Source organism: Gambusia affinis, linkage group LG09 (assembly GCF_019740435.1).
Source record: "Gambusia affinis linkage group LG09, SWU_Gaff_1.0, whole genome shotgun sequence".
NCBI lineage: Eukaryota > Metazoa > Chordata > Actinopteri > Cyprinodontiformes > Poeciliidae > Gambusia > Gambusia affinis.
Window position 1 is genome coordinate 19302916 of NC_057876.1, and position 12879 is coordinate 19315794.

At 39.5% G+C, this 12879-nt stretch overlaps 1 protein-coding gene across 1 annotated transcript; it reads left to right on the forward strand.

Annotated features, from left to right (window-relative positions):
* Positions 1 to 162: 162 nt before the first annotated feature.
* Positions 163 to 12486, forward strand: mcm7 (minichromosome maintenance complex component 7). The gene is made up of 15 exons (XM_044127628.1): positions 163 to 482; positions 3657 to 3736; positions 4774 to 4938; positions 5031 to 5155; positions 5239 to 5419; positions 5510 to 5647; positions 6209 to 6358; positions 6440 to 6554; positions 6626 to 6757; positions 6889 to 6972; positions 7885 to 8096; positions 8172 to 8437; positions 8519 to 8687; positions 10309 to 10418; positions 11950 to 12486. The coding sequence occupies exons 1-15, from the start codon at positions 452 to 454 to the stop codon at positions 12164 to 12166; spliced, it is 2175 nt and encodes a 724-aa protein (XP_043983563.1). The 5' UTR covers positions 163 to 451; the 3' UTR covers positions 12167 to 12486.
* Positions 12487 to 12879: the final 393 nt, after the last annotated feature.

Here is a 12879-nt window from a genome sequence, read left to right on the forward strand (position 1 = left end):
TTTTAAAAACAAGACTTTTTAATGTTTTATTATAAACTATATTTTGGCAAAAATCATAGATGAATCCAAAAAAAAGTATGAATTTATTGAGTTCGGGCTATACTTCCTACAAACATATAACCCAGTTTTCAAGATTAGTTGTCCTACTGGAGGCATATTTGTGTATCAAATCCTATTATCACATTTCGCGCCTGTTCCTGTGGTCATGTGACACTCTACCTCCTGCAATTTTCGCGCCATTGCTAAAGCCCGCCTCCTGCCGCCGAAAGACGCGACGCGATTGGCTGTTGTGGATGTCAGAGTGGCGCCAGATCTTGCACTGAGACCGGGGAGAAGTACTGGCTGCATGTGAATGAATTCAGGGCTGTGGTGTTAGAAAAGCAGTCAAATTAATACATAAAACTGCACTTTTACTCGGTTACAACTGAAGGGTTGCTCAACGCTACAAGACATGGCTCGTAAGGATTATGAGGCAGAGAAAGGTAAATATTTGCAGTTCTTATTATAGCAACAAGTTGGCCCATGATGACTACTCCTTAAAAGATGCTTAAAAATGTAAAATAAACGTATGACTGTGTGACATGGAAAGATATTGTTTAAATTAGTTCGAGGTATAAACATAATTTTGAAAAAACGTTTACAGCAGAGTTCTTATCAAATACTGTTGGTTTGTATAAATGTGTATGAATCTGATTTTATAAGAGACGCTGTAAGAAAATAGTGTTTTTAAGTTTTTCCATAAACTTTTCAGAGCTTTTTTTCCCCCAGCGCTGTTGTAAGCAGTAAGCATTGTCTGTAAGCTTGTGACTGCTCGGTGACCCGGATGGATCCTTAAACAAAGAAGCAGGCGCCACTGAGCAGCCACATGTCCGACCTAGGTTTTCAACGGAATTTAGTCCTAAAGTAGTCAGGGTTCGTGGAAAGCTTGCCATCTTATTTGGGAAATTCTTTCATGGTTTCGTATGAAAACACAAATTCTGTGTAAGGGCACGTGAATAAAACGGCTGCAATGTTTGTGAATCAAACACACGCGTTGACTAGTTAACTTTACAAATAGGAAGGATTTAAATCTGCGAGTAAACAGGTTTATGATTTATAAGTGACACTAAACACGATTTTCGGGGATATTTAGCAACCCACAGTATGTTTCCCTGAACAAACATTGATAACTGGATGTTTTCCCTGCTTGGCTAACCTTTGAGCTAGCTCTTGCATTGATGGTCAATGAGCCATTTTGTATTTAGCGCTGCGTTTGCTGACGGCTTGGTTTGAATCAGCTGTTGAGTTTTACGCTGACTTTCTATTTAGCATAAAGTCGATTCATGGTTGTGTTTAGCTTCGGAAATATTGTGGGGGGTTTTTCTTCTTTTTTCTTTGTGTTTGAAACAAAACGCAGAACCTTTGCTAAACCTCTAAATAACAACGACTCTGAAGTTGGTGTCTGATTCGGTTCTTCCGGTTTTGCACAACTTTAAAGGGCTTTTTCACGAAAGTGTCACATCTCAAAAGCTGATAATGATCAATCCTGGACTGAACTTTTCTATACAACCTGTAGTTTCTTCATAGATTATAAAAACGATGACCCTAAAATGTTATCAGCGTCACATTGGTCAGCTTACTAGTTATGTGTGAGGAAATGTGGTTCAGATATCATTTACTTAACAGTTGCCTACTGGTTTATTTCTCTTAGAAGTTGAGCATTTAAAATGTTCCAGTCTCCAAATGTAGTTGAAGGAAATGGTTTTATTATGGTGGTAGTGGTCTCTGTTTTGCCAGCTGACCCTTATGAAATATAAAATATTGTCTGATCAAATCAAAAATCACTGGAATGTTGGATAATGGTTTATTTGAGTTGCATAAAATTTTCTTTACGTTGGATCAAGAGAGGATTATAAAAAGGTACTTGAACTCGCCAGCTACCAAGTACACTACAAAACCTCCCCAAATGAGTTGATATCCCATAGAAGTCTCCTTCTTTTCTTAGCCAAAATTGTAAAAGTACAGAATTGTGAAATGACCAGCACAAAGCGAGTCTCCTGAAATGGCTTTCTGAAAACACAAAAGGACAAAAGATGCTGCCAACTTAAGTTTTACTAATTATAATTGGCCTAATAATAATAACCAAGGTCGATCTCTTGTCCACCTTGGTTTATTTATGACTTTGGCAATAGAAAGTGTTTTTTGGTCCACCTTTATTTTAAGCTACTTACAAATTTCTTAAAAATGCTTTTTTTGCATGTGAAACTGTGAATTTATGTGACAAAATCAAGAAACAAATTTTTTACTTAATTATTTATGTTTTCACCTTACATTTAAGTTACCTTATTAAACTGGACTCTTATTGAATATTGCACATCTGAGGCAAACTCAACATAAACCAAATAATGCAATACAAATTTTAAATCAGTTACTTTGTGAAATAAAACAAAACAAAAAAGCCAATTTTATTTTCAAATTGACTCGCTTTGTTAAATAGGGTCCAGTTTCAAAATCACAACTCTTAGGTGAGTCATATCTGGAGGAATTGTTCTAAACATATTAAAAACTGGTTCCAGTGTAGAATCTTTTAGTTTAAGTTTACCGAGGCTAAAGGTTTAGATTTTGAACTACAACTAATCACGCAACCCAAAAATGGTGCCAAAAATTACTGACTTCAGTGACGTAAACTATCTTGTTAGTAATTCAATATAAGCTTCGACTTAAATTAATAGCCTGGAGACTCCCCCTTGGTGCCTAAACCGAAGAATACATGAGTCGTCAAGTGTCTGAATTAAGCAGCAACATCTAACTGCAGTAACGCAAGTTAAACTTTAAGCCAACGGTCAGAAAGCTCCGGCGTTAAATATTAAATCAGCGCCTCCTCGCTGTTTGGTGCGGGGCTTTGTAACAGTAGCGCGGTTCTGCTTCTGGGTACAACCCGCAGCTAACCTCGGCTAACATTAGAAGATGGCTGGCCGAGGTCTGAAAACAACAAGCGGGACTGTTTTTATGTGCGGATGAATCGCGGAGGGATACCCCAGTGACGGGGCACAAAAGCCATGTGCTGCTTTGTTTACAATAACATCCTCGAACATGGAAATTAACCAGCAGCGTTGCGAATTTTCTCCGGCGGCGTCAAAGTAAGTGGAGTACATTTAAGTGCTATTCTAATAGGAGTTTGGTTCCTCCTGACGCGGAAATGAATATTGTTTTTAGTTGTGGCTCTTTTGAGAAGTGAGGGGATATTTCCTAAAGAAAAAGGGACGCCGAACTGAGCGCGCTTGTTGTTGTATTTACCTACTTGCCCTGGAGCGATTTGCTGCGCAGCGCCAGTTTATTTCACTCTGAAACTGTGATAGGAGATTCATCCAGGTGAAATATGCTTCATATGCTTCCCAGAGGCAGTTTATGCTGTACTGTAGCAATAGTGACTCATCGAGATTACAGGATGCCATGTTACTCAACAAAAGGGGGGGTCGGTGCAGGACAACAAATTAGCTCCCAGCATGTAGGCCCTCCGCTGTTGTTGGGAATCAAGTATTTCTCCTGTTTTCAACTCAAAACATCAGATTTTTTCTGTGACTTTAAATAACACTCAGTTGAAAAGATCATTCTTTACAGGATGTGGTGGGTTTTTTTGTAAGTAAATTAAAGCTTGTGTGTGATATGTCTTGCAGAGAAGTGCAAAAGGTTCCTGCAGGAGTTTTACACAGAGGATGACAATGGGAAGAAGGTGTTTAAATATGGAGTACAGCTGGTGAGTATAGTGTTGTATACAGAATGTAGACCTAATTTTTGCCCATTTCTCACAATAAATGGTACTGGACTTTTAAAATCTGAGGACAAAAAACAAAGTCTTGGAACAAAGACTATTTCTTTTTCTTCAGTTCCTAAACCAAAGTCTTCCAGTTTTTAGATGAAGTAGTTAACCCACAATTTAAAAATATATAAAAGGTCAAACACAAACCAAAATATCACCTGAAAAAAATGTATTGTTCTATTGGAAGTCATAATATGTTTTAATCACCAGGTCAGACCATGCGGAAACTGTAAATTGCCTACAATAAAGTCCTTTGGCGATTTCAGAAAACAATTTTTGATGAAAAACTCACTCAAGTCTAATAAAAAAACTTAAAATAAAAGGAGCAACTTCCATTTCATTCTTTATTTTTTTTTTAGCTCTGTTAGATATTTTAATAATGGTTTGCTTCCAACTTGCTTATTTTCAGCAGTTAAGGGTTTTTTTTTTAATTCTGTATAAAAGATCAAATGAGGTTATAATTTGGAGACAATTAAGAATCCTTTATCTGTTTTATTCTTTTTAATTTTTATTATATATTCAAGATTTAAAAAAAAATTTGCATCAGTTGTGTTTTATAATTTTTGTTATTCGTCACTTAATGCGAGAAGTTTGTCGACTACGATTTTCCTGGACTATTTCACAGTTTAAAGTCTAGTGTGATGTAAATAGTAACTCCTTTTTTTGTTTTGTTTACATCACAATCTCGGCGTAGCATGAATGCAGGGGAGGTTGTAAGCAGCTCCCTTTAGATTATGAGGTTGGAATTTTCTTGGAATTGTATGTTAATACTGGATTATTTTTAAATCAACAATTTTGGTCAATTTTAATAGTAACAACATTTATCAACTTTCTGCAAGACAAACTGCATGTTTGAGTGGACAAGCGGCTTAGATTTTGTCTGAGGAAGTCTGGTTCTGTTGGAGGCGGTGATGAGGGTTTAAAAAGTGGGTGTAACTGTGTTTGTCGACTCATCTAATTGCTTGTCTGCTCAGGTGGCTTTGGCCCACCGGGAGCAGGTGTCTCTCTTTATTGAGCTGGACGATGTGGCAGAGGAAGACCCTGAGCTTGTGGAGAGCGTCTGCGAGAACGCCAAGCGCTACACAGCTTTGTTTGCTGACGCCGTCCATGAGCTGCTGCCAGAATACAAAGAACGAGATGTATGCAGTTTTTAAGAAAAATACTTTATGAATAAAAGCTTTGACTTTATTAGGTGGATGATGTTAATTTTGTTTTTCCTGCATGCATGTAGGTGGTGGCCAAAGACTCTCTGGATGTGTATATTGAGCACAGGTTGATAATGGAACAAAGAGGTCGGGACCCTGCTGACACCAGAGACCCCCATAACCAGTACCCACCTGAGCTCATGAGGAGATTGTAAGTAGGACCACATTAGGTTTTGCTTTATATTTGGAGCTCTGATCTTTGGAGCTCATGAGCTATGATCTTTTTTTCTACAGTGAGCTCTACTTTAAAGCTCCCAGCACATCTAAGCCCAAGGTGGTGCGTGATATTCGGGCTGACAGCATCGGCCACCTGGTCGCAGTTCGAGGCATCGTGACCCGGGCTACTGAGGTGAAGCCAATGATGGCTGTGGCGACGTACACGTGTGACCAGTGTGGTGCTGAAACTTACCAACCGGTAAGATTTGATTTATTGCTCCCAACACCAAAATCTAGCAGCGACGTTATCACAAAACCGCCGCTGTAACGGCTTCTTTGTGTTCATCAGATCCAGTCTCCGTCCTTCATGCCCCTCATCATGTGTCCCAGCCAAGAGTGCGTCACCAACAAGTCTGGAGGTCGGCTTTACTTGCAGACCAGAGGCTCCAAATTCATCAAATTCCAGGAACTGCGTATTCAGGAGCATGTAAGGAATTTCAGAAAGTTGATTAGATTTGGTTAAAAAAATTAATAAATAACGGCAGCAGATATTTTAAAAACTGCAAAAAAGGGTCTGAAAGTATACACTAGACTGAGACAAATTATGTTTCGCATACAATCATCAAAACTTAGTTTTATATTTTTAACATCTACATTTTTCAATAATTTGCCTTAAACATGGTTTTTCAAACCTTTGCAGTTTAATGACCCTTTGCAATTATCTGAAATTTACTGTTATCTGTTAGTATTTTAACAAATTACACAAGAATGTGATTTTGCTTCATTGTGATAGCAACTTTTTCACCAACAGCATCGTCTCAGAGTCAAACGATTCCACAACCAACCCAAATTGTTGCCATTACTGCCATTACTCCTGTTATGGGGGAGCTGTTAGAAGAAACTGTATTCTTCCAGAACAGGATTTGGTCTTTAAATAAAATATCTTCAGTAATCTCCTCTTTCAACCTAGGACAGTGGAGATTGGTCCATAATTGGACGTGTCAAAGTGTCGCGAAAAAGTGATTTTGTGCCGTCTGATATTCTACAGAGTGACCAGGTTCCTGTTGGCAATATCCCCAGAAGCATGACGGTGTACGCCCGCGGTGAAAACACGCGTCTTGCTCAGCCTGGAGACCATGTGGCCATCACAGGGATCTTCCTCCCTCTCCTGCGTACAGGATACAGCCAGGCTGTGCAGGTAAAACCAATGGTAAAATCACTTCAGTTTAGCTTCATGCAGATGCATTTTATTAAATATGTCCCAAAATGGCCGCTGTAGGGACTTCTGTCAGAAACGTACCTTGAGGCTCACAGCATCACCCTCATGAACAAAACGGAAGATGATGAGCTCGGTAACGAAGAGCTGACCGACGAGGAGCTTCGCAGCATCACAGGTTGGGATCTGGTCACCTGGTCCAACATTTGATCCTCTCCCTGTAACTAAAGCACCTGTTTTGTGTTTTAGAGGAAGGATTTTATGAAAAGCTCGCCGGCTCGATTGCGCCGGAGATCTACGGACACGAAGACGTGAAGAAGGCTTTGCTCCTCCTGCTGGTTGGAGGAGTGGAACAAGCTCCAAAAGGCATGAAAATCAGAGGTGAGCAGAAATCAGCCGACTCAGAAGGAATGTTGTTTGAATCTAATATAGTTTTGCGCTTCAGTTATCCCCATAAAAAGTCGTAATAATGGTTTTAAATAATTGTTGTGTTTGACTCATTTCCCCTGAAGGCAGCATAAATATCTGCCTGATGGGCGATCCAGGAGTCGCCAAGTCTCAGCTGCTGTCCTACATCGACCGATTGGCTCCTAGAAGTAAGTCCCATCTCCTGTTTAATATTTGATCTACTGAGGAATTTTCTCTCTATTAAGGCTTTCATGGTGAAATATTAACTTTCCATGTGGAATAGAGCCTGTTCCTGCTAATCGTCTGCCACTAATGAGCAGCCACAGACCAAGGTTCTCATGGTAAAACCTGGAGTGAATTTATTATAGTATTCACACAAATTTAAAATGGATGTATAACATTAAATTACATTTTATATAATGAAATGACAGCATTATAGTTGCCTGCTGTTTTTTCTTTTTCTTTTTTTTTTTAGCTTGGTTGGATATTTAGAAAGTGTCTCAACCAGGGAGGGGCAGTCTTTATTTACTTTACTAAGCAATTCTCTAGGGCTGAAAAGATTAATCATGATGAATCGATTATTGGAATAACGGTCAAACAATTTAGTAATCGATTAGTTGTTAACTGGATTATACACTCAAAAGGTCATTTGCTTAATGAAGAATACAGTCAGAGCAGAAATTAAATCAAAAATGTACAAAGGTTTATACATTTTACATTTAAAAAAAAAAACCTTTGTCTGTAAATGTTTTCTACCCAGAGCCTCACCTGGTTCAAATTTTTAGCTCCTTTTGCTATTTTAATTATTGATAAGTTCATCTAAAAAGCATACACCAAAGAAATGCTGTTAATGTATTTTGGAAAATAAATAGTGTTATTTTATCATTTAGAAAATAAATTGAATTGTTTGCATCTTTTAATATATTTCTAATATTGCATAAAAATAGGTTGAACTAGTTAAATGTAAAATCTGCAAACTGATTATTAAAAAGATCTTTAGTTGCAGCTCTATGTGGTTTCTAAGTTTTATTTAGTTAATTCAGCCCAGATTTAGTTCCAGTTCTGTCTGTTACTTCATTGCTGTTTCCTCTGGTTTTCAGGTCAGTATACGACGGGTCGGGGGTCGTCTGGTGTTGGTTTGACCGCCGCCGTCATGAAGGACCCTCTGACTGGTGAAATGACTCTGGAGGGCGGCGCCTTGGTGCTTGCTGACCAGGGCATCTGCTGCATTGATGAGTTTGACAAGATGGCCGACGCCGACCGCACGGCCATCCATGAGGTCATGGAACAGCAGACCATCTCCATCGCTAAGGTACTACTGACTCTAACCAAACTTCAATCTGAAGATGAAACCGGCCTCGTTTCTAGCAGCTGCTCTTCTCTCCAGGCCGGCATCATGACCTCCCTGAACGCCCGCTGCTCCATCCTGGCCGCCGCTAACCCCGCCTACGGCCGCTACAACCCACGAAAGAGCATTGAGCAGAACATTCAGCTGCCGGCGGCGCTGCTGTCGCGTTTCGATCTGCTGTGGCTCATCCAGGACAAACCGGACGCCGACGCCGACCTGCGGCTGGCGCAGCATATCACATACGTCCACCAGCACTCCCGCCAGCCGCCGACTCACTTCACCCCCATCGACATGAAACTCATGAGGTGAGCAAAACAAGTCTGGATAAGATCCCCATCTGATCCTGGCACTAGTAAAGAGTTAAAAGTGATTATTATTCCTCTCAGGCGCTACATCGCTCTGTGTAAGAAGCGTCAGCCAGTCGTGCCGGAGATGCTGGCGGATTACATCACCGCCGCTTACGTAGAAATGAGAAAAGAGGCTCGGGTCAGCAAAGATACCACCTTCACCTCGGCCCGTACCCTCCTCTCCATCCTGCGCCTGTCCACTGCGCTGGTGAGGATTACCATCAGTCATTATAAACCTTCTGCACCGTCCAACGCTGGCGTTGCTTCAGAAAGTCGGTTCTCACATCTGTTGTCTGTTAAATATTCAGTCTGGAGGGATCTGTGCTCATCGACAGCCCGGTGTGTGATAAAGTGCTTACAGTGCAGGTAGTGATGATTACCTGGTCTACTGCAGTGTGAGCACTTCTTTCCCACGCCGGACCGACTCTTCAGAGGGTTTTAGTCAGACATGACGCGTTTCGAGTTTCTGAGAACTCCTAAAGTCTCCTCAACAGGATTTGATTCTGTCATTTTAAAACGCATTACAAAGTCATTGAGTTTCAACATTTCCCCCGTTTTTTAATAGGGAGAATATTTTCTCACAATTTTTTTAATTAAGACTTTTATCTTGAAGTTACCTGATTTAGAAACTTTTCTGTTTAACACATTTTAGATTTTCAGTTATGGATGGTTTACCTGAGGGGAAAAACAGCAAACTAAATATTTAAATGGAGAAAATTCACAGTAAATTGGCTCCAGTAAATTTCTTCATTTGGAAAGAAAAATGAGTCCACAGTATAGACAGAATCAATACATTCTTTAGATCACAATTTTTTTGGTTTCTAAATTATATCAAAACATCAGATAAGTTTGGGATATACATTTTAAAGCATTAGTTGGTTAATCTTGTAATTTCTTTCTTTTGTATCCAAAATTGCCTCCAATTTCAAACTTGAAGCAACTTTTTCTTTTTTTTACAACCCTTAAAAGCTTATAGGTCAGACCTCAAAGAGTACAAAAAAACATTTTAAGTGTCTAAATTCATCCAGGTGCCAAAAATGTTGTTTAAAACTAAACTTTTAACACTGTTAAAATAAACGATAATTTTCTTTATTTTCATAATTTATGGAAAATGGTGACAATAAAACCACTCCAGGTTTAATGTTTTGGAATCAAATGTATAGACTCTTCCTGAACAAATATGGAAATGTTTTAGGAAAGAAAGAATCTCAGTTCATTTAACGGTAATGTTTGTACATAAATTTTCTCCTGGTCTAGCTTTGGTCTGCCTCTGGTTGTCAAAAGTGCTGTTTGTGCAGGTAGTAATCATCCTCCTACTGCAAAACCAGCACTTCAGGTAAACAGGTGGGCAATGTACTGCATGCAGATGGCCACTAGGGGGCACACTGCTGCCACACATCAGCTTGATTTAGTAAGTTTTGGTGACTTGTACTGTTATTCTATTCCTTTAGCAGTTTGTTTCCCAGCCTGGTTCTGGTCAGCTTTGCAGGGTGGGCAGTCAGCCTGTGTTCAATCAGCAGCTGTGCAAACCCATGCAAAACTGACCATGGCTTGGACAGCCGTCATCACCCTCCGCATGGAGTCTACAGATGTTTATATCGCTTTGTCTGTTTTGGATTTTGTTCCCCACCTGTGGAGAGACTAGCTGGTTTTGAGAGGCGGAGACTTGGGCAATTGCCGGCCTTTCCAGAGGGCATTGCACTTGTCTCGGTCTGACAGTGCCGGCATAGCGCAGCCCACACGGACCTGGACCCACATTAATATTTTGAAGCGTTTCGTTTATTTATATATTTATTTTTCTAACTCGCCTGCACTTCCCCACTCTTCAGGCCCGGCTTCGGATGATGGACGCTGTGGAGAAGGAGGACGTCAACGAGGCGATGAGGCTGATGGAGATGTCAAAGGATTCTCTACAAGCCGACAAGTCCGGCACCACCAGGTCGGTGTTGCGTCACGTCGTCATGTTGGGGATTACTGAGGCGCAGGTGGCGGGACGTATGCTGACCCAGAATCCACTTTTATGGGCTGCTTGTGTTTTGATCACAGTAGCTGTTTTTTGCTGGCGGAAGCTGTAAAACCTCTCTGGGTTTTTATGGCACTTCATGGAGAGACGGGCTTTTCAAGCAACGTGTTCACACTTTTTTTTTTCATGTTTGCATCGCCGTCAGGGTTTTAATTATTTGAAAACAGGAAACTTGACTCTTTTTAAATGTGGTGCAGATTAGGAAACTTTTAGTGAAGCTCTGGATTTCTGTGTAGACCAGAATAGACACAGATTATCCTTTAATTTTTTTAGAATTTCTTAAGACTGGATAAAGAAATTGGAACATTTAGTTTGGACAAAATCTGTTTTTGCTTATTTCCAAAGGAAGTGCTGTACTAACATTTGTAGTGTTGCTGCTAATATTTTTTAATCTGTCAAATGTTTTTGATCTAGTTTAGAAATTTTTATCCAAAAAATAAATTTTAAGTTTAATGTTCAAATTTGATTCATGTGGAAATTGACTTTCCATATTTCACATGTAACATGTGCTAAACTTTGATAAAAAAATTTCTTTTAGATTTTAACATCTACACACTTAAATGTGATTTTTAAAAATGAAATAACATGAAATTGATATGGCCGTCTGCAGACTTGTATGCGGGCAGATTTGTTTTTCAGCTGAACTTTCATCCAGACGTTTCCAGACCAGTTATTAAGGGGAAAATGTAGTACTAGTAAAATTCGAATGTCACAATTCATTTGCAGCGGTATTGTTTTTGTCTTTCTTCAGTAACCTCTGGATGTTTTCCATTCTGATACACGTGCTTATCGCCTGTGATGCGGTGATTTGCTTCAAATCCTCAGTGTTGAAAATTCCCGTTTACCGTCTCCTATCTTGAAAGACACTTTACAGCTTCTTTGTCCTTTGCAAAGCAATTTTTTTTCCTAACTTTTTAGAAAAGAAGTTGACAATAGACGTTAGGATAATTAACTTGATTTGGAGCTCTTAAAGCTTGAGCTTAAATGCACACCTTCTCAAAATAGAAACGGTGTTAGTGCTTTTTGTGTTGAATGGGCAGAATAAATAAAAGTCTCGATGTTCTTTGAAAAACTTTCCTCGATTTGTAAAGCATGTTGTAATATAAGGTAGACCTGAATAAGTTGAGATTCTAGAAAAGTTATGAACTGGAAGGTGAATGAATCAGAAGCCATCTTCATTGCGATGTTTCATGAAATGTTTGTGAAAAACCTGGAATAAAACATTACTTCTATTGCTGGGTTTTTATAGGAAAATGTTTCTTCTTGCTGAGGGAATATCTAAAAATTTGTTTTGAGGAAAAGAACAAAATATGACAATTTGAAGTGGAAAAATATTAAAAATCAACAGTTTGAAGCTTTAATGGGTTTCAGATTATTTTTCACATAATATCCCGGTTTAAAATGAGTTTTCAAAATCTTCTAACATCTGAACCCTTTCGATATGCAGGACCCAGCGTCCGGCAGACGTCATTTTCTCGCTGGTGCGTGAGCTCGCCACGGAGGGCGCTGCGGGCCGCGGCGGCGTGGTCCGCATGGCCGAAGCGGAGCAGCGCTGCGTCTCTCGCGGCTTCACTCCCGCTCAGTTCCAGGAGGCGCTGGAGGAGTACGAGGAGCTGAACGTGTGGCAGATCAACCAGGCCCGCACCAGGATCACCTTCGTCTGAACCTTCCACAGGCTCCGACCCGCTCTTTCTTCCTTCTCCTGCATTTTGTAACACAAGTCAGGCAGAACATGGACTTTCACTTATGCCCGTCTGTTTTGAAAGAATTTGTGCTCTTAAGGCCCCATTGCTAATGTTTCAGAAACCAATGAAACTGCTTGTAAATATGTATGTCAGAACATAGTATCGTGTTGTATCTGCAGTTGACAGAAGCATCTGGTTCACATTGAGAATTTCTGTATATTTTATACATTGTAATGCAAAAAAAGTTAATATTGTGCCCTGTATTTGAGGAGAGTTATAAAAAATGCATCAATATTCTGCCTCATGTTCACTTTGACTTCTTTATGCACATGGAAAGTAAAATATTGATACCTGGTTCTGTTCAGTTAAACCAGGCAGCAAAACCAACTTGAAAAGATGCGACTGGTACTTATGGTCAACCTCATCAACTTTTTTTGAAAAATCATTTCAATTTTTTTGACTAAGGAAGCTCAATTACTTGTCAACACATTCTCGGTTTCTTCTTGAAGAAATTGTCTTCCATAAGTATTCATACACCTTATACATCTTCACATGATGAGGAGAAACTGAAAATTATGTGATAGACTAACACAGATGGATAATTTTGAAATGGATAGGGTGGGAAATAAAAACTTTTCCATAAAAAAAAAAGATGCTTTTAAATTAATTCCCCATTGACTCAACTTTGTAGT

Coding starts and splice junctions, on each gene's coding strand:
- mcm7 (XM_044127628.1), top strand. CDS start 452: ATGGCTCGTAAGGATTATGAGGCAGAGAAAG. Junction 5,648..6,208: donor AACTGCGTATTCAGGAGCAT/GTAAGGAATTTC, acceptor GATATTCTACAG/AGTGACCAGGTTCCTGTTGG. Junction 8,438..8,518: donor ATCGACATGAAACTCATGAG/GTGAGCAAAACA, acceptor TATTCCTCTCAG/GCGCTACATCGCTCTGTGTA.